The sequence below is a fragment of the Grammomys surdaster genome, unplaced genomic scaffold (assembly GCF_004785775.1).
Source record: "Grammomys surdaster isolate TR1022 unplaced genomic scaffold, NIH_TR_1.0 125863, whole genome shotgun sequence".
In the NCBI taxonomy this organism is placed as follows: Eukaryota; Metazoa; Chordata; class Mammalia; order Rodentia; family Muridae; genus Grammomys; species Grammomys surdaster.
In genome coordinates, this window is record NW_021620689.1 from 289,009 (window position 1) to 314,357 (window position 25,349).

General features: G+C 41.2%; 1 protein-coding gene across 2 annotated transcripts in view; it reads left to right on the forward strand.

The window, feature by feature from the left end:
• Positions 1–403: 403 nt before the first annotated feature.
• Positions 404–25,349, forward strand: part of LOC114641003 (protein argonaute-4) — a 35,807-nt gene continuing 10,861 nt past the window's right edge. Inside the window, exons 1-14 of one of the 2 annotated variants that reach the window (XM_028790112.1) lie at positions 404–561; positions 4,915–5,035; positions 8,196–8,377; positions 8,543–8,679; positions 8,777–8,911; positions 9,745–9,832; positions 11,430–11,577; positions 11,968–12,087; positions 12,230–12,358; positions 12,548–12,681; positions 14,072–14,256; positions 15,744–15,903; positions 19,886–20,201; positions 20,329–20,463. In XM_028790112.1, the coding sequence (XP_028645945.1) occupies positions 4,931–5,035; positions 8,196–8,377; positions 8,543–8,679; positions 8,777–8,911; positions 9,745–9,832; positions 11,430–11,577; positions 11,968–12,087; positions 12,230–12,358; positions 12,548–12,681; positions 14,072–14,256; positions 15,744–15,903; positions 19,886–20,201; positions 20,329–20,463 (1,974 nt within the window). In that variant the 5' untranslated portion in view covers positions 404–561; positions 4,915–4,930. The remainder of the gene's footprint in view (positions 562–4,914; positions 5,036–8,195; positions 8,378–8,542; positions 8,680–8,776; positions 8,912–9,744; positions 9,833–11,429; positions 11,578–11,967; positions 12,088–12,229; positions 12,359–12,547; positions 12,682–14,071; positions 14,257–15,743; positions 15,904–19,885; positions 20,202–20,328; positions 20,464–25,349) is intronic. The other variant, XM_028790111.1, reaches the window with a different exon arrangement.

The following is a 25,349-nucleotide window of genomic DNA, read 5'->3' on the forward strand; positions in this document are numbered from 1 at the left end:
GATCTGACATCCTCACATGCAGGAAAAACACCGATATGCATAAAATTTTTTTTAAATGTGTCATACTTATTTTAAAAATTATGTGTGTGAGTGTTTTGCATGCAGGCTTGTGCCCTGTGTATGCCTGGTGCCCATGAAGATCTGAAGAGGGCATTGGATCCCCTAGAACTGGAATTACAAACTGTTGTAAGCTGTCATGTAGATCCTGGGAACTAAACCTGAGATCTCTGGAAAAGCAACCAGTGCTTTTAGCCTCTGAACCAATCTCTCCAGCTTAAGAGATCCAAGAATTTTTTTATATCAGAACATGTTCAGTGATAAATAAGATCTCAGTAATTTTAACTGTCATTATTCTCCTCTTTACCAAATAGCACAATGTATGTCTTTCTCTTTAGGACCTCCAGCCAGCCTCTTCCAGCCACCTAGGCGTCCTGGCCTTGGAACTGTTGGGAAACCAATTCGACTGTTAGCCAATCATTTTCAGGTTCAGATCCCTAAAATAGATGTGTATCACTATGATGTGGATATTAAACCAGAAAAACGGCCTCGGAGAGTCAACAGGTAAGAATCAGACAGAGTAGACTTTTAAGTACATATAGTTCAGATAATTTATTATGTATCCTACTGTCTTCTGAAGTCTCTCAGCAGGTAGGCATTGTTTTACCCTGGTAGTAAGTGTATGATGTGATCTTCTTTGGTTGTTCCAGCAACTACGCTGATCTACATAGCATAGATCTATCAATAAATACATACTCTTTGATAAAGTGAACATGTCATTGGTCATCGTCAATCAAAGTTACCAGACATTTATGACAGTAGATGAAGATGTTAGTGTGTGGGGAGATAGAGTTATCTAGAGATTTAGAAGTTACTGCTTTGTACATGAGAGCATGATGTAAGGATTGTCTTAGAGTATTGAAAAAACAGCTCCAGGAGAAGACCCGCTTATTTCTAGCATTACTCTAGAGGGTCTGATGAAGTGAACTGTTTGGTAGGTATGGTCAGGTTACCAGTATGAAGATACGCTGTAGCAAAAGCACACACACACTCACTTCCCTGTCTCTGCCTCAGTGTGGTCATCCTGCAGCAGCCTCTGACACGAAGACTCTTGCTTTGCCGACAATGCTTTTGCTGCCAACTGAGCTATTTGGCAATGTTTAGGGAGTTTTGTTTTGTTTTTGCTTTATCCTTTTTAAAAATTATATTGCAATAATTTGGCTTTCTGGTATAGTTTAGTGTTGTATAAGCCCATGATTACTCAGCTTGGGTGTAGAGATCAATCATCTTTTGAGACAGGGTCTTGATATGCAGCCCAGACAAGCATTGATTTACAGTGTTTTTGAATTCAGATCTTCCAGTTTTAGCCTTCTGAGTTAGGACATGTGTTTTTGTTTTGTTTTTTTGTTTGTTTGTTTGTTTTGTTTTGTTTTTTGGTTTTTTGGTTTTTGTTTTTGTTTTTGTTTTTTGTTTTGTTTTGTTTTTTTTTTTTTTTTTGTTTTTTAAGACAGGATTTCTCTGCGTATCTCAGGCTGTCCTGGAACTCACTCTGTAGACCAGGCTGGCCTCGAACTCAGAAATCCGCCTGCCTCTGCCTCCCAAGTGCTGGGATTAAAGGCGTGCACCACCACTGCCCGGCAGGACATGGGTTTTAAATATTTATTTGTACGTGTGTGTGTGTGTGTGTGTGTGTGTGTGTGTGTGTGTGTCCACCCATGGAGACTAGAAAAGGATGTCAGATTTCCTTGGAGCTGGAGTTGTGAGCTGCCCAACTCGGGTACTGGGAACCAAGTCTTAACTCCTCTTTGCTGCTGAGTTACCTCTTTAGCACCAGGATATGCTAGACATGCTAAGGCCGTGGTGTCTAGTAGATTACAGAATTTGTGAAACTGGATTTAGGGGAGACGTGTACTGAAAATAGGCATTTGAAAGTCAGGAGTATATTGTTGGTAAAGCATGATTCTGAACGAGATCCATGTAGGAAGTGCACATGGTTACAGAAAATAAGACTCCAAACAGCCCTGAGGACTGGGGTTGTAGGTGTAGGCCTCCACAACTGGCTCAACACAAACTGGGTTGAGCATTTATAGTGTGGCAGGTATTGTTCTGTGCTGCTCTGTACCAGAGAATGTTTGCCTTTCCACTAACATTACAGTCTTTTAGTAACTCACCAGAATGACGAGGCAAGGCATGCCATGTATGCAAGCTAGGCATTTTAGAAAACATGGAATTGTTCCTTTGGCCACATATGAATGAATACATAGAAAAGATTAAGTTATAGACATCCAGGGAATGGCTGCTGTTCACAACAGAACCCCTACTAGTGCTATTATCCATGCGAGTCGAGTCAGATAAGTCTCCACTGTTACCCAGCATGCTCTTGGCATTGCTGTAAGCAGAGAAGTGAAGGGCAAGATTCTTGCAGAGAAAATGGGCACACTGAACACATTAAATTCTCTTAGGAGTTGAGCTAGCTTCTTGAAAACCCTGAAAAACAGCCGGGTGGTGGTGGCGCACGCCTTTAATCCCAGCACTTGGGAGGCAGAGGCAGGCGGATTTCTGAGTTCGAGGCCAGCCTGGTCTACAGAGTGAGTTCCAGGACAGCCAGGGCTACACAGAGAAACCCTGTCTCAAAAAACCATAAAAAAAAAAAAAAAAAAAGGAAAATCCTGAAAGATTGTGATTAGAGAAAGAAGGAGTCAGAGAGAAAGTGTTTGTGATCAGCTGGCAGGCTAGCACCACACACCCAGGTGCACAGGAGTGAGCTGCTGGAGTCTGTCCTGGAGAATTCCTAGCTAAATAGCTGTACAAGCACAGGGAAATGACCTTCTAGGCGTGGGGGAGGGCCTTTGAGAAGTTTATATTCTAAAGGTCAAAACTTGATAAATCAGCAAATAAAACATAAAATGAAAAATAAAGCAGGGATGGGGGCCAGAACTATAGCTCAGTAATAGAATGCATGTCACTGTACACAAAGCCCTGGATTTGATCTCCATAAACCAGGTGTCATCCCCACACTATGAAGCGTTCAAAGTCAGCCTAGGCTGAATGAGACCTAAAAAATAAAAAAAAAAAAAAAAAAAAAGGAAGACAAATTGAGAAATTATGGAAAGAATACATACCTCTTAGGTTAGCTTTTTAAAAAGTGAGACTATATTATATACATTTCTTTATTTACCATTCTTTCTCATGACTTGTTTATAAGTGTGACTTTTCCACTGATCTCACTTGTGATATTTGAGTTAGGATACAGTTCACAAACATGGGACTTAATAAGGTTAGTAAGGTAGGGGCTAGAGAGATAGTCAAGAATGCCTTTTGCTTTTAAAGAAGACTGGAGCTTGGTTCTAAGGACCCACATTGGGTATCTTACAGCTCCAGGGGATCCAGTATCTATCTATCTCTCTCTCTCTCTCTCTCTCTCTCTCTCTCTCTCTCTCTCTCTCTCTCTCTCTCTGTCACACACACACACATATCTTTGTAAAGGTGGTGACACAATAGCACTGACAACATTGAGGACTTGGATCCGCTGTGTCTTGTGTTATGTATTCCAGTTTCCATACCATTGCATTTACTTTAGGAGCTGCATAGAGAAAACCTGCTGTATGTGCAAGACTAAAGTAGAGCCAGCCATGACTGACTAATCGAGATTTCTGTCTAATAGAAACTAGATCAGTAGCCGGGCAGTGGTGGCGCACGCCTTTAATCCCAGCACTTGGGAGGCAGAGGCAGGCAGATTTCTGAGTTCGAAGCCAGCCTGGTCTACAGAGTGAGTTCCAGGACAGCCAGGGCTACACAGAGAAACCCTGTCTCGAAAAAAAAAAAAAAACCAAAAAAAAAAAAAAAAAAAAGAGGGGGGGTTGACCTCATTTGAATACCATGCATCTTGGATGTACTGATTTACAAGTTTCTAAATTCTAATCTTTTTTCTAAGACCTTCTAAGATTCTTTTTTTTAAAGATTTATTTATTTATTTATTTATTTAATTTTATTTAATGTATGTAAGTACACTGTCATGTCTTCAGACACACCAGAAGAGGGCATCATATCCCATTACAGATGGTTGTGAGTCACCATGTGGGTGCTGGGAATTGAACTCAGGACCTCTGGGAGAGCAGCCAGTGCTCTTAACCACTGAGTCTGTCTCTCCAGCCCCAAGACAAATGTTCTTGATAAGGAGTCTGATTTTATTTTTTATTTTTATTTTTCTATTTTTATTTTTATTTTTTTAAAGTTTTTCGAGACAGGGTTTCTCTGTGTAGTCCTGGCTGTCCTGGAACTCACTCTGTAGACCAGGCTGGCCTTGAACTCAGAAATCTGCCTGTCTCTGCCTCCCAAGTGCTGGGATTAAAGGCATACGCCACCACTGCCTGGCAGGAGTCTGATTTATAAGAAACATCATTTAGTGGTAAACAGCCACACAAAGCTTAGATGCTTTAAATTACTCTTATAAAGCTATTGTTACATTTTTACTTGTGTGTGTGTGTCACAAGTGTGCTGTGCCATATGTGTGGAGGCCAGAGGACTACTGGAGAGAATTGGTTTTCTTCTACCTATGTGTTCTGGGGTTTAGCTTTATCTGCGAGCCATCTCATTGGTCCTTTTTTTTTTGGGGGGGGGGAGACTGGGTCTCACATAGTCTAAGTTTATCTCAAACTCAGTATTTAGCCAAGGATGATTTTGAACTCCTGATCTTCCTGCCTCCACCATCCCAGTGTTGGGATTACATGTATGTTCTGTGTGCTCGTTTGTGCCCATGTGTTGTTACCTTCCTTAAGTTATTTTTTTTTTCATTACTTGAGTCATCTTTGTGACTTTGACTTTTTTCTAGTGGCACCACAGAGTTTAGATGAAAGCATGGTGCCACTTTCTCTCTATCATTTCTCAAAGCTAACTGCCACTGTCTCCATTGTTAAGGGAGGTAGTAGACACTATGGTGCGACACTTCAAGATGCAGATATTTGGAGATCGGCAGCCTGGCTATGATGGCAAAAGAAACATGTACACAGCACATCCACTGCCGATTGGACGGGATAGGGTAAGTGTCAGTAGCGGGGACTCCAGGTTACTCAGTGGCAGCTGCAGATGGCAGAAGCCTCCTTCTGGGTCATCCTTTAGTTCTTTTGTTCCTTCAGTCACTTACTGTTGGGAGGCATGCGCATGCCACGGTGCATGTGAGTTGGTTCTCTCCATCCCCCGTGTGGCTTCCAGAGATGGAATTTGGGGTATCAAGCTTGTTGGCAAGCATGTTTTCTCACTGAACCATTTGGCAAGCTTCCTCTTCCTGCTGCTCTTCCTCTTCTTGCTATGGGGCATTAACCCAGGGCTGCACACATGCTGAGTGACCACTCAACCACTGAGCCACTCACAGCCTCCTTCACTTCAGTTCTTGGAATTGTGTTGATAGACTGGTTACACTTTCCACCATCGTCGTGTCTTCGCTGGTGGTCACAGATTCGAGGAGCACTGGGGTTACATTGATTCTGTCATCTTCGCATATATTCCATACTTTACACATTCACAGTGAACTTTAACAAAGTACTGCTTAACTATAACACCAGGGTTTTCATAGCTTCATTTACAAAAAGCACACCACAGTACACTCTTTAACATTTATTTTAATAGTAAAAAAAGTGCCAAGCATGGTGGTAAACATATTTAATCCCAGCACTCCGGAGACAGGCAGGCGTATCTCTGAGTTCCAAGCCAGTGTGGTCTACCTAGGAGATTCCAGACCAGCCAGGGTGGTAAGACGCTGAGTCAAAAACAAACAAACCAAAAACAAAGAGTAAAAGAATTATTTTTTAAAATTATATGTTTTAATTATATTTATTCAAATGACTGTGTGTGAGTTTGTTCACAAGTTTAAGTGGTTCTCACAGAGATCAGAAGAGGGCATCAAATTTTCTGGAGCTGGAGTCACAGGGTATTGTAAGCCTGTAATATTTTAAAATTAGGGATGCTGAAGTGGCTTGGTGGGTGTAGTGTAATCCAAGCCAGAAAATCTGGATTCAATCCCTGGGAACCCATATGGTGGAAAGAGAGAACTGACTTCCACAGGTTGTCCTCTGACGTTCACACATGTGCCGTACCTCACACTCACCTACAAGCATGTACTTGTACGTACACATAAAGGGATGCATAAATAAATAGGTGTAATAAGCATTTGGAGAATGTGCTGAAGAGATGGCTCAGCAGTTCAGAGCACTTGCTGCTCTTTCCATGGACTGGGTTGGTTCCCAATACTGACATCAGGCAGCACAGCTGCCTGTAGTCAGCTCCAGGAAGTCCATCTCTCTCTTCTGGCTTCCGTGGGAACCTGCACTCATACACAAACATAGATAAGGAAGTAAATCATCTAAAACTTGGCTTTTAAACGTACTTTTAAATCTAAAAAGGTAATGTTGGAGAGATGGTTAAGTGGTTAAGAACCATTGTTGTTCTTGCAGAGGACTCAGATTCAATTCTAAGCACCAGTGTGGTGGTTCCAGTTCCAGGAGACCCGAGACCTTCTTCCTACTTCCTAGAATACTTGGGCGTGCACATGGGACACATACATATACACAGGCAAAACAAAGCTTTAATAAATGAAGTTTATCTGTTAAAACTTTAAACTTTAAAAGACAAATAAAACTTTAAAAGATAACCCAGTGGTATAACTCTTGCCAGGTATCCATAGGGCTCTGAATTTAATTCTTAGAGCCACAAAATTTTTTTTTATGATTTAAGTTAAATTTATAGGGCTTGGGAGATGGCTCTACAGTTAAGAACACTGACTGCTCTCCCAGAGGTCCTGAATTCAATTCCCACCAACTACATGGTGGCTCACAGCCATCCATGATGAGATCCTATCCCTTCTTGTCTAAAGAGAGTAACAGTTTACTCACATACAGAAAAATAAATAAATAAATCTTTAAGAAAATTTATAAGTAGTATATGAATATATGTTCCTTTTAAACTTAGGCAATTCACAAAAACTATGGCTTCTTGACTTTCCTACATGCCAGTTCCATTCTCCTTGTTAAAGGGGCACCCCACATTAGTTTGTTACTTGTTACTTTGGGTGTTTTATGTGTGTTATCTTTTCACATGTATGTTTAGGTAGGTGTTTATTTTTTTGCATATCATTCTGTGATTTTTTTCATTAAACAGTATGTCTAGGTGTTGTTTCCATTTATATACAATTAGATACCCCTTAACTATATTTTCTAATTCAAGACAAATTTTTTTGAGATATGTCTCAGTTTGGCCTTGAATCTGTGGCCCTTCTGCATCAACCTCCAGATGGCTGGAATTATAGGCATAAACAGCCACTCTGTTGTTGGGTTGTTGTTGGTGGTGGTTTTGGTTTTTTATATATATTAATATGAAGATTTTCTTTTGATATTACAACTATTTTTTAAAAGATTTATTTATTTATTTTGTGTATGTGAGTACACTGGCTCTCTCTACAGACGCACCAGAAGAGGGCATCGGATCCCAACAGATGGCTGTGAGCCACCATGTGGTTGCTGGGAACTGAACTCAGGACCTCTGGAAGAGCAGTCAGTGCTCTCAACCACTGAGCCGTCTCTCCAGCCCCAGCCACCCTGTTTTTAAGAGCATCACATTGGTGTGTACTTGTAACGACCATCAATCTAGAATTTTTCTGTTCTCTTAGTGGGTAGGTGTTCTCTCTGCCCTCTAAGCAGTCGTTCCCATACCCCTGCCGCCTGGAGCCCACTAATTCTACCTCCGTTTCTATGAATCTGTTCATTCTGAGTACCTTGTCTAAGTAGAGTCATCAGTATTTGTCTTTCCATGTCAGGTTTATTTCACTTAGCACAACACTTGTAAAGTTCATCTGCCATGTAGTATCTTCCTTATTTATTTATTTTTAAATTTTTATTTATTTACTTCTATGTATGTATGTGTGTATATGATGGGTTCATGCCTGCCACGGTGCACATATGGGGGTTAGAGGACAACTGTGGAAGTTGGTTCTCTCTTCTACCATGTGGTACACAGGATCAAACTCAGGTCATTAGGTTTGAAGCTGATAGCATTTACCTACTTCCTATTCCATCCCACTGGCTTTTATTTTTAATTATTATGTAATATTTTCTACTAAATTATTAATATAAATATCCATCATGCATATGCCATATGGGGTCTTTCCTACAACCATTACAGACCTGTTTGTATGTATTTATACCTAGGTCGATATGGAGGTGACCCTCCCAGGTGAGGGTAAGGACCAAACTTTCAAAGTGTCTGTGCAATGGGTGTCAGTTGTGAGCCTTCAGCTGCTTCTAGAAGCTTTAGCTGGACACCTGAATGAAGTCCCAGATGACTCGGTACAAGCACTCGATGTGATTACAAGGCATCTCCCCTCTATGAGGTCAGTACCCCACTTTGGATCCCTTCCCACAGATGTCAGGCTTTTTGACAAATTGTTCTTAGCCATGCAAAGGTTCCAACATAAGTCACCATTCAGACTTGATTACAGTGCACAAACTGACATCAAAATGTTTTGCATGAAATATTCAATCCTTTGTCTCTTCAGGTACACTCCAGTAGGCCGGTCTTTTTTCTCACCTCCTGAAGGTTATTACCACCCTCTGGGAGGGGGCCGCGAGGTCTGGTTCGGCTTTCACCAGTCTGTGCGCCCTGCCATGTGGAATATGATGCTCAATATTGATGGTGGGTTGGAACTCCGTCCGCTAACTCTGGTTTTTGTTCTTTTAGTTTGGGCCCTTCACTTTGCCTTGATGCTAAGTATCCTTTCTCTGTTTGTTAGTATCTGCAACTGCTTTCTACCGGGCTCAGCCCATCATTGAGTTCATGTGTGAGGTTTTAGACATTCAGAACATCAATGAACAGATGAAACCTTTAACAGACTCCCAGCGTGTCAAGTTTACCAAAGAAATTAGGGGTAGGTATCCATGCTAATGTCATCATGGTGTGTGTGTAACAGAGTTCAGGTCATCTGGGCTTGAGCCACATAGACCTAGGTTCCCTTCCTAGCCTAGCTAGTCCTAGGGGTGGGACTTTGGATAAGTTCCTTAGCTGTGTTAGCCATAGAGTCAGTGTTCACTTAGACTTGAAAATACACACCAGAACATATCGATACTTACACAAACTTATTGAGTGAACTCATAAGGTCAGTTATGTAGCCAGGCATGGTATTGGATGCCTGTAATCTCAGCAATCAAGAGACTTTGGCAGGAAGATCATGAGATCTAGGCTAATGTAAACTATGTAGAGAGACCCTGTCTCCAAAAAAAAAAAAATTGGTTGAGCATCTTAAGATCATCTGGGACCTAATTTATCTTACTTAGCTGAGACTTTTTGCCTTTATATGATTATTAAATTGTCACCATATTCTTGCACCTCTTATTCTGTATTAAGTTATTGACTTTTTGCATATGTGGAGAAATCGCTATTATCTGCATGAGAATTCTTTCTAGAGTAATGTACTCATTGACTTTTTTTTTTTTTTTTTAAACAGAGTCTCACTTCATTGCTCTAGTTGCCCTAGCACTCACTCTGTAGAGCAGGCTGGCCTCTAACTTACAGAGATCCACTTTCCTCTGCCTCCTGAGTGCTGGGATTAAAGACGTATCCCACCATGCACTGCCACTCCTTGACTTTTTAAAGACAACATTTGAATCTAGTTTTGTAACTATGATTTTAATTAAAACTGATATTTTAGGCGCTCTCTCTCTCTCTCTCTCTCTCTCTCTCTCTCTCTCTTTAACTCTTTAGGTCTTAAGGTTGAGGTGACTCACTGTGGACAGATGAAACGAAAATATCGAGTTTGTAATGTGACAAGACGGCCAGCCAGTCATCAAACGTATGTGGATCACATGTAAAATACTATGGAAACTGTGCATGAAGGTTTAGTCCTGTAATCTTAGTACTTGAGAGACTGAGGCAGGAGGATTGCTTTGAATTTGAGTCCAGCCTGAGCTATCCCAAGAGACTCTGTCTCAAAAAAAAAAAAGAAAAATAACAAAGTGAAAGAAAAAGACAACAAAAGGAAACCCAAATTAGCAGTAAAATTTGATATCAGTTTAATGACAGAAGAAGCTATTGGACGTCGTTGGAGAAAATGGTACACAGTAGTGTGGTTTTCAGGATCACAAGGATCTGCACTTACCATCAAAGCTTTAAAAATATTTTAGAAGTTTGTGATTCAGTTTACCTTTTGAACCAAGTATAATAAACATAAATCAACTTCTATTTGATGATGTAGTCATCAGGGCCTAGAGAGATGACCAGTCCGTGTGGTACCACTGAATAGCATGAATTTGGATCCCCATGACCCACATAAAAGCTAGGCATGGAGGTGGACATCCGTCATTCTAGTGCTAGCAGGGCAGAAATGGGAAGCTCCCCAGCTTGCTGACCAGTCAGCCTAGTCACGGGGCTCATTTAGATTCAGCGAGATTCTGTCTCAAAAAGTAAGTTGAGAGTGATAGAAGATGCTGCATGTTGACCCCTGGCTTCCATATGCACACACACATGCACACATATGCTACATACAAACACAACTAAGACTTTTAAAAAGGAGTACAATAATTGTAGTCAATTACTATACTGTTATCATTCTCACTACAGGATGACTCTACTAAGGTCTAGCCATCATACAGGCCATCATGTGTGTAGTTGTCTCTCCCTTCCTTTACAGCTCAACGATACTCTCAGTTATTAGCGTCTGTCTCTAGCAGTGCGTTCTTTTCCTCTTACTCAATCTTGCTTTTCTAATCACACAACTTGTGGTGCATCGAGTACTGTGCCTAAGTGAGCATATGTATGGAAGTGTCTGTACACTTACTACATATGGTAGGTTCATTCTTGTCATCAGGATCACTAACCTTTTGTCTGACACAAGGAAAAGATTGGCTCTTGGCTCTCCTAAGTAAATAGTGTTAAATATATATAAATCTTACATTATTTTGGTTATGCAGGAATTCTTTTCTTGTTGTTATAACTTTGTGTCCATGATATTCTCTCTCTCTCTCTCTCTCTCTCTCTCCTTCTCCTTCTCCCCCCATCACACACACACACACACACGTCAATCTTGGTAGCAAGTACCTTCACATAATGAGCTATCTTGCTGCCTCCCCAAACTACTTTTTAAGAGACTTATCTAGTCCAGGCTGGCCTAAAACTTGCTATGTAAATGAGGATGACATTGAACTCCTGATTCTTCTGCCTACATTTCCTAAGGGCTGGAACTACAGGCAAGTACCACTATGTTTATTTAAGTAGCTTATGGAGTGCTGTGGACCAAATACAGGGCTCTGTACGTGTCAAACAAGCTTTCTAGCCACTGAGCCACATCCTCAGCCTTTGTTTCTTAAGTGACTAACCAACATAGAAATGTTAGTAGGTTTTGTTTACTTGTTAAAGAAGTAAAAGTATTAAATAGACATTCTTTCCTCTAGCTTCCCTTTGCAGCTAGAAAATGGTCAAGCTATGGAATGTACCGTAGCTCAGTATTTTAAGCAGAAGTATAGTCTGCATCTGAAGTACCCCCATCTCCCTTGCCTTCAAGTGGGACAAGAGCAAAAGCATACCTACCTGCCACTTGAGGTAAGCCAAGTGACATTTCTTTTGCTAATCTCTTGAATTAATTTTTCTTTTAAAAAAGAAACATTTCAGACTGGGTGGGTCTGGTTGCATGCTTTTAATTAATCCCAGCATTCAGGAGGCAGAAGCAGTTGGATCTCTGTGAGTTCAAGGTCAACCTGGGCTATAAAGTGAGTTCCAGAATAGCTAGGGCTACACAGAGAAAACCTGACTTAAAACAAACAAACAAACAAACAAAGTGTTATAAACTTGTGGCAGAGTTTAGTGTTTTTGAAGTATCTTGTGCATATAAATTTGTTATATAGCTATTAGTTCCTGGAACTAGACAAAGACATCATGTATAGAAGCCCATTTCTACAAAACCTAGCTTCTCTTCTCTTTGTCTCTTTGCAGGTCTGTAATATAGTGGCAGGACAGAGATGCATAAAGAAGCTCACAGACAATCAGACATCCACCATGATCAAAGCCACAGCAAGATCTGCTCCTGACAGACAGGAGGAAATCAGTAGACTGGTCAGTAAGGCGTGTGTGGTCTTCAAGATTAGCCAGCTGTGAGCTACAAACAAACAAACAAACAAACAAAAAAGGATAAACAGCTCCAGAGGGGACATAGTTCCTGTTTGCTCTTATATATGCAGGCTTTCCCATTCCTTAGGTGAAGAGCAACAGCATGGTGGGTGGACCTGACCCATACCTGAAGGAATTTGGGATTGTTGTACACAATGAGATGACAGAGCTCACAGGCAGGGTGCTTCCAGCTCCAATGTTGCAGTATGGAGGCCGGGTAAGCTGCTTCCTCACCAATCAAAAAAGACGCACCTTTGAATTTACCTGTAGTTGTGCTCACTGTTGCTTCTGACTTCTGACTGTACCAAATGAAGTTTTGTTTGTTCCCCCTTCAACATAAAAATGGTCTTAGATTGTAATCTCTTTTCTCTTTTCTTTTGTTTCTTTTTGTTTTTTGTTTTTAAAGAATAAAACAGTAGCCACACCCAACCAGGGTGTCTGGGACATGCGAGGAAAGCAGTTTTATGCTGGCATTGAAATTAAAGTATGGGCAGTGGCTTGTTTTGCGCCTCAGAAACAATGTAGGGAAGATTTGCTAAAGTGAGTATCCTGTTTTCAGCTCAGTAATACCCCTTCTAGATATGAAATATCATCTTTCTGTGTCTGTGCGGGTACACTGGCAGTGACCCCTTGATTTCCACAGTGATGCCTTCTGGCTCTACAGAAAAGACCCTGCGCTATATTGTAAACTGAGAATTCTTTGAGAGTCTGACTTGCCTTCTGCATATTTCAAGTAGAAACTCATAAAGCAGTTCACCAGAAGCTGTGAAGCAGACAGAGTAGGAGCAGAGCTGTTTGGGAAACTCCAATTTTTAGGAGAACCTTTCTATGGCCATTGCACCTTTTCCAGTAAAAGTGAAAACTAGCATACTTTTGGCAGTTATAACTCACTAGGTGAGCTTGTTTTGCTGCAGGAAAACTGCCTCCGAGTTGTGTCAGCTCTTACAGACACATCTGTGAAAGGAAGTCCATGAGAAGGGTAAAGAAAACCAAGAAACTGAACTGGGGTGAAAAAAGGAACCCTAAAAGACATTGGCAAATATACAAAATCAATTACTTTGATACTAGGTCTGGTGGTTCACACTTTGAATTCCAGCACTAGGGAGGCAGAGGCAGATGGGACTCTGCAAGTTTAAGGCCAACCTAGTCTGCATAGCAAATTTCAGGCCAGCTAAGGCTAAATCATGAGAACCTGACTTATGCATAGATTTATGTAATTTTTCAAATCCAAAATAAAAAAAAAATAATGTTGGTTTTTTGAACCAAATCTGTTACAAGTTTGTTTCTAATTCTAAACATCCAGACTTGAATATGAAAGCATGTTTACATGTTCTGAGTTGAACACAAGCTCACCTACTCTGTGTTACCAACCTTACAATACAAAATATTTATTACCTGAAACTGGGACCCTCTTTTTTTTTTTTTTTTTTTTAGCTCTGAATTATAGATTTAATTTTTTTTTAAATATTTTAAGCCGGGCAGTGGTGGCACATGCCTTTAATCCCAGCACTTGGGAGGCAGAGGCAGGAGGATTTCTGAGTTCGAGGCCAGCCTGGTCTACAGACTGAGTTTCCAGGACAGAGAAACCCTGTCTAGAAAAAAAATTAAAAAAAAATATATATATAATGCAATTCAAGTCCCTAAAGCTCAGCTGAACTATAATTTTTTAGAAATTAAAAATGGGGTTTGAAGATGTAGCTCAGTGGTAGACTGCTTGCTTAGCATACTTAAGGCTCTGGGTTTAATTTCCAGTACACAAAAAGTAGTAATAAAAATCCAGACTGATTATCTGGTAGCTTACTAATACTGATTGTTCTATTTTAATTGCAGTGGTACAACTGCCAATCTATTTTTGGCAACTGCATAAAGACTTATGTTTGTTTATGTGTGAAAATGAAAGCACTGTGTACCACTGGTTTTCTCTTAACAGGAGTTTCACTGACCAACTTCGTAAAATCTCCAAGGATGCAGGAATGCCCATCCAGGGTCAGCCATGTTTCTGCAAGTATGCTCAAGGTGCAGACAATGTGGAGCCCATGTTTAAACATCTGAAAATGACGTATGTGGGCCTACAGCTAATAGTGGTGATTTTGCCTGGGAAAACACCAGTATATGGTATGAACACTTGTGTTTTTTCGAGACAGTGTTTCTCTATGTAGCCCTGGCTGCCTTAGAATTCATCCTATAGACCAGGCTGATCTCGAACTCACAGAGAACCATGTGCCTCTGCCTCCCAAGTGCTGGGATTAAAAGCATGTGCCTTTAGTATAAGAGTATAAACACTAATGTTGAATGAGAGATGATTTCAAGTCCTTGGTTTGACAGGATAAGCTAGGTGATTCCACAGCCCCAGCTGTACATTGATAGTGGTCTAAGGCACAGAGGCTCAGTGTGTACAGGCCTGTAGCTCAGTGGTGGAGTACTTTGTTTAGCAAGCTCCCTGTCCTACATTTGATCTGCAGCATTGGAAAATGGTGGGGTTGGGGTATGATGATACTCTCTTCTTTTCCTTCTTTTCTTCCCCCACCCCTTGCCTCTTTCTTGTTGACACAAGATCTTATGTAGGCTCATTATTTGATAGAAATGGCCTTGAACATTGAATCCTCCTATTTTCACCTCCCAAGTGCTGGGAATGTAACTCTATACCTGACTTATGTGGTTGGTACTGGGGATTAAACCCAGGGCTTCATTCATGGTAGGGAAGTACTATATCAACTGAACCACATTCAGCCAGATTCATTTCTTGTTCTTCTTCTGTGTCTATTCTCAATAGTCAGTGGCCTCCGTTCCATATAACAACACCCTTCTCACTCTAAGATCCAACCTAGTAGAACAAGCACTGTTTAGAAGGTTGTTTGCTGGTCACCATGATTTTCTCTCTACATCTGGATATAACAAGCCTTACCCAACCTGGTGGGAGGAGGTGACAAGATGGTAGGAGTTGGAACTGTGGTGTAGGCCGTCCATGGTCCAGGGAGCTGGAAGATGCAGAATATTCTAGTGAGAAGCACTTAGGAGTATCAGAATGGGGAAGTAGACTGGAGCTGGGGGTGAGGACGCTGCTGCCTTGAGAAGATAGGCTAAGTTTGTACCTGCTGTGAGATGAGTGACACAGGCTCTTCTCTTGGTGACCATCTGAGGCCAACTGTAAGAGCACACACCAACCCTCAAGCTTCATCACACCTCCAATCCTCTCTGTCTGCTTCTTATCTTCTCTATCTTCTGTCACCTTCTATTTATCTCTAATGTTTAAGGGGAAAAGTAAAATTGAGAGGGCAGTGTGTGCTCTGAGGAGGGCGGAGCTAGGAGATTAATTCTTTCACCAGACCAGTTCTGAGGGATAAGAAACCTCAGGGGACCTAGCAAGTCTTGACAGACTGTACCAGAAGGATAAAGGAAGTGGGCTGGCTTTCAGAGCTGCAGCCTAGGACACAAGGAGAGGCTGCTCTGAGGGTTTAGCAGAAAAAAGTGCTGGCACCTGACACTCATGCAGCCCTGCATGCAGGCCGTAAATGTTCAATGTTCAGAACTTTCCCCTTCACTCATAGCAATAGGTGACTAAGCATTTTAAAGGGAGCTAATTTATTGACTTATTTTTATAGCGGAGGTGAAACGTGTTGGAGACACCCTTCTAGGTATGGCCACACAGTGTGTACAGGTCAAAAATGTTGTGAAGACCTCACCCCAAACCCTTTCCAACCTTTGCCTGAAGATAAATGCAAAGCTTGGAGGAATTAACAATGTACTTGTGCCTCATCAAAGGTAAGATTATGACTTCTTTTTCCCACTTTTATTTAAAATATAAATTATGTGATTTATGATAAAGAGCACACTTTCCAGCCAGATATGATGGTACCTAAGGGGAAAATAAGGCCGGAGGATCGCAGGATAGTATATTTTATGCCAGTCTAGGCTACATATAAAGGTCTTGTCTTAGCAGAGACAGGTGGATTTCTGAGTTCGAGAGTTCGAGGCCAGTCTGGTCTACAGAGTGAGTTCCAGGACAGCCAGAACTACACAGAGAAACTCTGTCTCGAAAAACCAAAAATAATAATAATAATAATAATAATAATAATAAATAAATAAATAAATAAATAAACAAAATAAAAACAAAAACCCCCAAGGGTTTATTTGCCAGGTGTGATAATACATATTTTAATCCCAGCACTCAAGAGTCTGAGGCTGGCCAATGAGTTCCAGACCAGCCTTATCTACATAGTGAGCTCCGGGCTAGCCAAAGCTATACAGTGAGACCATGTCTCAATAACAAAAAAATAAAATAAAAACCAAGGTCTGAGATGTAGCTGAGTGGTAGAACACTGGCCAAGTGTGTGTAAGGCTTTGGGTTCCACTGCCACCAGTGCAAAGCAAATAAACGAAACATTCCAGACATGAATCTCCATGGCTGTTTCTCATGTAATGTATGTAAACACATGTACCCACCACCAGTAAGACTCTATCAAGCTCTCTCTTGTCACTCACTACAGAGCTAACTCCCAGGGCCAGGGCTGTAGCTTACTGGTCTAGTGCTTACTTCTTATGGGAAACCCTGAGTTTCCTACAAACAGGTAACCCCGAAAGAAACTGTCCTTCTGACCTGTCATATAGATTTGTTTACCTGTCGCCTTCCTGTAAGTGGAGTCACTAGGGCAGTATGCTCTGTTTTGTTTGTCTTCCTTTTCCTTTTCTTCTCTTTTTCCTTTTTTTCAAAACAGGGTGTCACAATGTAGCTTTAGCTGTCCTGAAACCCACTCTGTAGATCAGGCTGGCCTTAAACTCACAGAGATCTGCCTGCCTCTGACTTCAGAGTGTTGGGACTAAGGGAGTGCACCATTCTGTCCAGCTTATCTTCCTTTTCTTAACATTGTATGTGTGCAGTTCACTTAACGTTGTTGAACTTAATTAATTTTCATTGTTATGGATTATTTTATTATGTAGGTAAAAATCACATAATTTTGTCTGCTCTTTGATTAATATTATATATTTATTGTGCAGTTCTACAGTATTGATAGATGTAAGCATTGTTTCTCTTGTATGGGACTCCAGGTGTGGAATTGCTGGATTATACAGAGTTACAGAGCTACAAAGATTTAGCCTTAACAGATCCAGTCAGGCATTTTTCCAACCTGTCTATTCCAGTTTACATCTCCACTGAGAATTCTAGTCGTTCCATACCATTATCAATACTTGGCAGTATCAGTGTTTTTAATTTTGGCCATTTTTATTATTAAAAGAAATAGTATCTTATCATTATTTTAATTTGCTTTACCCTGATTGATGATGATAAGCATGTTTAAGGTTAATCTGGGACATCTTTTGTAAGGAGCCAGTTCAGTTCTTTTGTCTGTCTGGTTATTTTTTGTTCTAGGATAGGATCTCAGAATTTCATGTAGCCTAAAATGGTATAGAGATAATAAACTGAAGATGACCTTGAACCTCTACCTTCTGATTTATTATTAGTTTGTTTGAGACAGAATTTCTCTGTATTGTCCAGGTTCATCTTAAAGTGGAGGGCTTGGTTGGAGAGATGGCTCAGCAGTTAAGATCTCTGCTGTTCTTGCAAAGGATCCAAGTTCAGTTCCAGGCACCCACATCAGGCAGCTCACAACTGTCTGTAACTCTATCTCCAGGGAATCTGAAACCTCTGAGAACATCTATACGTGTAGTGCATATAAACGTATACAGGCACATACATGCAATTAAAAAACAAATCTTGCCAGGCTTGGTAGTGCACACTTTTAATCGAAGGAATTGGGAGGCGGAGCCAGCTGAATCTGTATAAATTCAAGGCCAGCCTGGTCTACCTAGTGAGTTCCAGGATAGCCAGGGCTACACAGCGAGACTCTGCTTAAGGATCTTGTTTTACAAGTAGCTGAGATTACAGGCGTGTGCTACTACATCTGCATCTGAATTGAAGGGAGTGGTGTGATAAAGAAGCACATTTTATAGGGCTGAGGCTGTAGTTTGGTGATAAGCACTTGCCTAGCATTGTACCAGCACATACTTGTCTCCTACACTACAAAGAGGAAAGGAAAGATAAGGGGAGGAAGGGAAGGGAGGTAAGGAGGGCCTGGGCTGATTCTGAATTTCTGGCTAAAGCAGTTTTAACTGCCTGAGCAGCTGGAACTACAGATGCCTCTCTTCATAGCTTCTTTGCCCATTTTTATATTGAGTTATGAGATAATTTTATTGATTTGTAGTCACAGTTTTATGTGGTTTCTGGTTATAAGTCTTTGATAGCATATAGGTATTACAACTATGTTATCTGTGCTGTATTTTGTATCTTACTCTGATAAATAAATTAATTTTTGTTGTTTAATTTGTTATTGTTGTTATTTGCTTTGCTATTGTTGTTTTTTGATTACTTGGGTTTTTTTTTTTTTTTGAGACAGGGTCTCATATAAAGCCCTAGCTGGTCTCAAATTAATTACGTTGACTTCAGGCTTGCCTTAAACTTGTAGTAACCCTCCTGCCTCTGCTTCTGGAGTGCCTATCACCATGTCCAGCTCTAAATAGTGATTTTTAAGGAACACTTTGTTGTGCTGCTGCTGGGTGTCAGACGCTACATTGGCCCTCTATCACTGAACCAAATCCTCTGGCCTCAGAGATTCCTAATGAGATGGAGTTCTTTCTACCCCAAGTGATAGGCTTTTAAGTTTCAACTTGTTAGATTGGCTCTGGAGAAACCAAACATTAATGGTACTGTGGTCAACAGAGTACTGGTGAGGATTGAGAGACTTGGGGAATGCTGTCCATGTGAATTTTTAAAATAGCTGGTCCTCAGTTCCTTCTCTATGAAGATAATAGCATCTGCCTTTCAACTCCAAAATACCATTTTTATATGAGCTCTTAGATGTGAAACGTTACACTAAGAACTGTAGTCTTAGCCTTGGCCACTGCTATATTGGGCAGAAGGTGAAGCTGAAATCTTCCATATAATTCTCATTTTTGTTCTTAGATAAAAGAACTGCGCTGGGCGGTGGTGGCGCATGCCTTTAATCCTAGCACTTGGGAGGCAGAGGCAGGTGGATTTCTGGGTTCGAGGCCAGCCTGGTCTACAGCGTGAGTTCCAGGACAGCCAGGGCTACACAGAGAAACCCTGTCTCAAAAAAACAAACAAACAAAAAAAAGAACTGGGACACTGAATGAATTTGTATTTTCAACAAATGTTTATCAAATGTCAAGTATGAGTAAAGCAACATTCTAGTAATGACCAAGATATAACAAAATTCCTAGTTTTTTTTTTAAGATTTATTTACTTCTTTTATGTATGAGTGCTCTATCTGTATATGCACCTGCATGCCAGAAGAGGGCATCAGATCCTATTATAGATGGTTGTGAGCCACCATGTGGTTGCTAGGAGTTGAACTCAGGACCTCTGGGAGATGCTCTTAACCACTGAGTCATCTCTCCAGCCCCCAAATTCCTACTCTTGTCGAGATTATATTTATGTGGGTGTACATGCAAATAAAAATAAATAAAATACATGGTTTAAGTGATTAATATTATATATAAAATTTGAGAATATATTATAAATAAATATAGTATAAGTCTGTATAAAACAGAAAAGAATGGATTTGATTCTCTTCTCTAAATTTCATAACTTAAAGTTGGTTTTTGGAAGGTTCATGTTCTTTCCTAATGGGCACAGGGTCCTCGATTTCTAAGACTATACCTGCAGTTATCGCTGGTGATATATTTTTCTAGACTCATTGAGTGACACTGTCTTCTTAAATTCGGACAGGCCCTCAGTGTTCCAGCAGCCTGTCATCTTCCTGGGAGCAGATGTCACTCATCCGCCTGCTGGGGATGGGAAGAAGCCTTCTATTGCGGCCGTGGTGGGCAGCATGGATGGCCATCCCAGCCGGTACTGTGCCACGGTCCGGGTGCAGACATCGCGACAGGAGATTGCCCAGGAGCTCCTCTACAGTCAGGAGGTCGTACAGGACCTGACGAGCATGGCTCGGGAGCTGCTGATTCAGTTCTATAAGTCCACACGCTTCAAGCCCACTCGGATCATCTACTACCGTGGAGGGGTGTCCGAGGGACAGATGAAACAGGTGCCATCAGCCCAGTGCCATCCTACCAGCACTGTCAGAGCACCCTCCTACCTGCCACTGGAGACCTGAGACCTGAGGGATTCTAGGCAAGTTCTCCATGAAACAAAATTCCCCTTCTGTTTCCTAGGTAGCTTGGCCGGAGCTAATAGCAATTCGAAAGGCATGTATAAGCTTGGAGGAAGACTATCGGCCAGGAATAACCTACATTGTGGTACAAAAGAGGCATCACACACGACTCTTCTGTGCAGATAAAACAGAAAGGGTAAGAAGATGTGCTGTAAGCTTCCTCATCAGACTGTGTGGCAAGTAAATGTGGTTTTGAGTAGATGTTTACAGTATTCTCTAAAACTCCTGTTCTAATAATAATTCAATAAATATATTAACCGCAGTTGAATTTAGATGACCAGTTCTACATAGCACAAGTGTTAAGCATGAATGTTTCTCTTGTGTAACAGAAATGCTGGTTTCTAGAGTTTTGGAGAGGGCATTGGAGAGTTGTAGATTATTAACTTTTGTTATCACTGTAAAAAAAAACACCTGACAAAAGCTTTACTTTGGTTTACAGTTTGAGGGTACACTCTATCCTGACCGGGAAGTCATGATGTCAGGAGCTCCAGGCAGCTGGTTCTATTACATCACAGTCAACAGTCAATGAGTGCTCAGTTCACTTTCTTTGTTTTAGTCTGTCTCACAGCCCAGCCCATGTGATTGGTGTTAGTCACAATTAGGGTGGGTCTTCCCACATGGGTTAACCTAATCCAGAAACTGAGCATGGTGCACACCTTTAATTCCAGGTCTTGGGAGGTAGAGGCAGGTGGATCTTTATGAGTTCAGGGATATTCTGATTTATGTAGGGAGTTCCAGGACAGTCAGGGATATATAAAAAGACCCTGTCTCAAATAACAAGTCAAAACCAAAATTTAACTTACTCTAGAAACTTCCCACATTTATGTCCAGAGATTTGTCTCCTAGACAAATGATTCTAGATCCTGTCAAGTTGGCAGTCAGTATTAGCTATCAGAAGTTGTTTGTGTATAGTATTGATGGGTGCTGGTTAGAAAGTTGTCAAGTACATTAGAGTATAACAGGCAACTTCAAAGTGGGATGGTGTGTGTGTGTGTGTTGTTGGAGACTGAACCCAGAGTTTCACAGTGTGTGTGTGGCTTTTGTTGCTTTTTACTGCTGATGCATGAGTGATAGTTCTAGGGTATAAAGCAGACTCACTTTGGTGATTTTATATCAGTTTAGGGAATTACTGGGGTATCTACTTGGAAGAATTATGACATCATACTCACTAATCACAGGCAAGAGACTTCTGTAAGTCACAATGAAAATTTATAGTAATTTGACTTAAAAAATTTCATTTATGTATGTATATATATATATGTGTGTATATGTATGCATGCATGTATATGTGTATGTATGTGTGTATGTATTTACTTACCTATTTGTGTGTGTGTGTGCATGTGAATGTGTGTAGGTGTGTGCATCTGTACATGCATGCAGAGGCCAAAAGAGGGCATCAGGTGGCCCCCTCTGCTATTCTCTGCTTATTCATTTGAGGGAGGGTCTTCCCTGAGCCTGGGGCCTGCATTTTCCTTTCTTTTCTTTTTTTAAATGATGTATTTATTTTATGTATATGAATACACTGTATGCTGTCGCTCTCTTAGACACACCAGAAGAGGGCATCAGATCCCATTCCAGATGGTTGTGAGCCACCATGTGGTTGCTGGGAATTGAACTCAGGACCTCTGGAAAAGCAGTCAGTGCTCTTAACTGCTGAGCCATCTCTCCAGCCCTGGGGCCTGCATTTTCTTGGCTAGACTAGAAGCCAGTGAGCCTCAGTGTTCTTCCTGCCTTGGTCCCACTTCAGACCTAGCATTACAGGCATTTGCTGGAACATCAGCCCTCAGGATTATGAAGCACATGTTCTGAACTGCTGAGCCATTGCTCCAGCTCCAGATTTTAGAGTCGTCAGTTTTATGTTACTATGAAATCAGCCTGCTGTGTTCAGTAGTAGCTGCGCATTAATAATGTAGCCACCATCACATGAGTAAACAGTAGGCAGTCTATGGTATGCTCTACTGCTAAGCTATGATGCTCAGAAGGCTAGATAGGTTAGGTGAAATCTTCATTTAAAATGACCTTCTTTTCTTTTTTTTTTTTTTTTTTCGAGACAGGGTTTCTCTGTGTAGCCCTGGCTGTCCTGGAACTCACTCTGTAGACCAGGCTGGCCTCGAACTCAGAAATCCACCTGCCTCTGCCTCCCAAGTGCTGGGATTAAAGGCGTGCGCCACCACCACCCGGCTGAACATTTGTATTCTTACCTATGAAATATGATCATGAACAACATCTAGGCATGGTTATACAGCTGTAGTTCCAGTTGGGAGGGTAAAACAAGAAGATCATGAGTTGCAGGCTAGCCTGAGTTACCCTGTCTCCAAAGAAAGATCAAGTGCAGGAGAGGTAGCTAGCACACACGAAGCCCTGCATTCAGATCCTTGGTACATATCTTCAGTGACATAGAACATCCAAGGCTTGCTTAGGCCACATGAGGCCCTGTCTGAAAAAAACAAAACACACACAAAAAAGGAATAGAACCTATTTCAAGAGGTATGGTAAAGATTAAATTAATAAATGAGTGTTAATTTGGAGCATAATTACCAGCACTTGATAAAAATCATTTCTATTTATTTTATTTATGATTTAATATTTATGTTTAAAGGGAGTAAGTTCCCAGTGTACAATATTGGATTGCCGCTTTTTGGACACTTTTTTATGGTACTGTTTCATCTGTGCAGTCCTGCTTTCCCTCAGGCCTAGGAAGGACCAGATCTGTTCTGCTGCTGGATCATAGAAGCTTGCTGGCTCCTCCCATTGTCTTTCAGGACGAAAGTTGTCTCTTTTCCAGGAGCTAGATGTTTGGTTTTGGTTTCTGAGTTACAGGAGAGCAGAGTTCTTTTCCCTATCGTTCCCAAGTCTGCAAGCCAGTTTACATTAAATCTTTGTCCTCGAACACTCTAGCTCTGACTCAGTGAATTCTTAGACTTTGCTAATATAGATCATCTGAATGCTTGCTTGAAATTGAAGCAGAAAATATCCTGCCACCTCTCTTGTATTGCCATGGTTTCCTCTCTGTCCCAGTGTAAACTTGCTGTCCATGTATTTTCTGTGGAGTGGAGAGGAAATCCAGGACCTGGATTATTTCACCCCTACTCTCAGTGCTGGGAATGGAACTATCAGGACCTCAGATAGATTAGGAAGCAGTTTACCACTGAGTTATTGACAGACCCTGAATTATCTTTCTATCCTATAGCTCTGTTCTTTATCATCATTCAGGATTGATGTTTCAGTTCTTTTGTTTACTTTATACCCTGACCAACATCTCCAGTTCTCTTGCTTGCCTCCAACTCCAAATACATCGACTTGCTCATTTGCTTTGCTTCGACTCTCTGGCTGAGGAGTTGCTGGCTGAACAGATCATTTATTCAGTCATGAACCATGTTATAAACACATGAGAGCAAATCTTAAACCTTAAATGTTGTGATTTTTTTCTCATTGTTCTATTCCCCATTAAGTGTTTTTTTTTTTTTTTAAAGTCCTATCCATGTCTTAATGATAACAAAGACCTACCTTCTACAGTGTAGTTGTGGGCATAGCTACCTTCAGAACCCTACCTCTGCTGTCTGGGAAACTGGGACCTGGAAGGCATGGATTATCTCAGTTGCCTCACTTATCTCCTCCCTCACATCTCAGGCTCATCTCCCCATCTGTGCCTTCCACTCAGTTCTTTCTGCCTCACTAATTAATGTCCTGTGTATGTATGTGTGTGAGTAGGTCAAAGGACAACTTATATCTAGGTTCCTGAGATGGAATGCAGGTCATCAGCCTCTGAGCCAGTTCACAGGCCCTCGTCTTCCTTATTCCATGGCCTTCTTGTGTTCCAGATGTTGTTCAGTTCTTCCTCAGTTCCTCCAATCAACATTTGATAACTGTGCTCTCCCTCCCACTGGCTACCTTTTCTTTTTTTCCTTTTATAAATTCCCTTTTAGAAGAACAATCACTTGACATGCTGTCTGTTCCCTCACATCAGACTTCATACTGGGATTTCCAGGAAGTAGGAGTTGAAGAGAGAACTAAAATCGTGCCTCTGTGCCTTGTCTCCAACCATGTCAGATTCCCACAGTGACCTCTTGGCCACAGTTAAGACCCACAGCCTTCTCTGGCTTTAGCTTCCTACCTGCCTCTGCAGTCAGATTCCCTTTACTTAAAAGAAAATTAGATTTGTTTACCTTATTGTATGTGTATGAGTGTTTTGCTTCATGTATGTATGTGGACCACATTCATGCCTGATACCCACAGAGGTCAGATACCCACAGGGCTTGGTGGGGTGCAGATCTGGGTGCAGATCTGGAGTTACAGATGTTTGTGAGGAGTATGGTTTCTGGGAATCAAACCCAGATCCACTGAAAGACCAATGCTCTTAACCACAGACCCGTCTCTCCAGCCCCTCCCTGACTTCTTCCTGTCCTCAGTTTGACCTCATCCACTTTTCTAGGCTTACTTGCTCATCAACACCAAATCCATATTCCTACCGTATACTGTTCTGTCCAACTCCTGATTTGTACTTTGAATTATCTACCAGATATTTTCCCTTAGATGTTCTGTGAGCATTGTATCAGTCTGTACAAACCCTGCTGTGTAGTGGTGATCACAACAGCCCATCTCTGTGTCTTACAACGATTCATTTCTTGCTCATAGTACACATTCACCATGGCCCCGCTGCAGCTGTGACCCTGTTGTCCTCCTTTTGGAACCTAGGCTGACAGAGTCTATCTGGAACCTTGCCAGTCAATGTAACAGAAGGGAGAAAAGAAAAGACAAGCTGAGTACTGGCTCTTAAGGCTTCTGCCCAGAAGTAACACATTTTATTGTCAAAGCAATTTACATGGCCACTCCTGTGATAACTGGGTGGAACTTTATAATCTTCCCCAGGGAAGGGCACAGAAATATTTGGCATCAGTGATATAGTCTACCATAGGCATGTCAAGCAAAACACGTCTAAACCTCCCACTTATTGCTTAATCCCCATCGAAAACCTCTCCTACTTCTCTGTAGATTCTGTTGCTTGCCATCACTGTGTTTTAC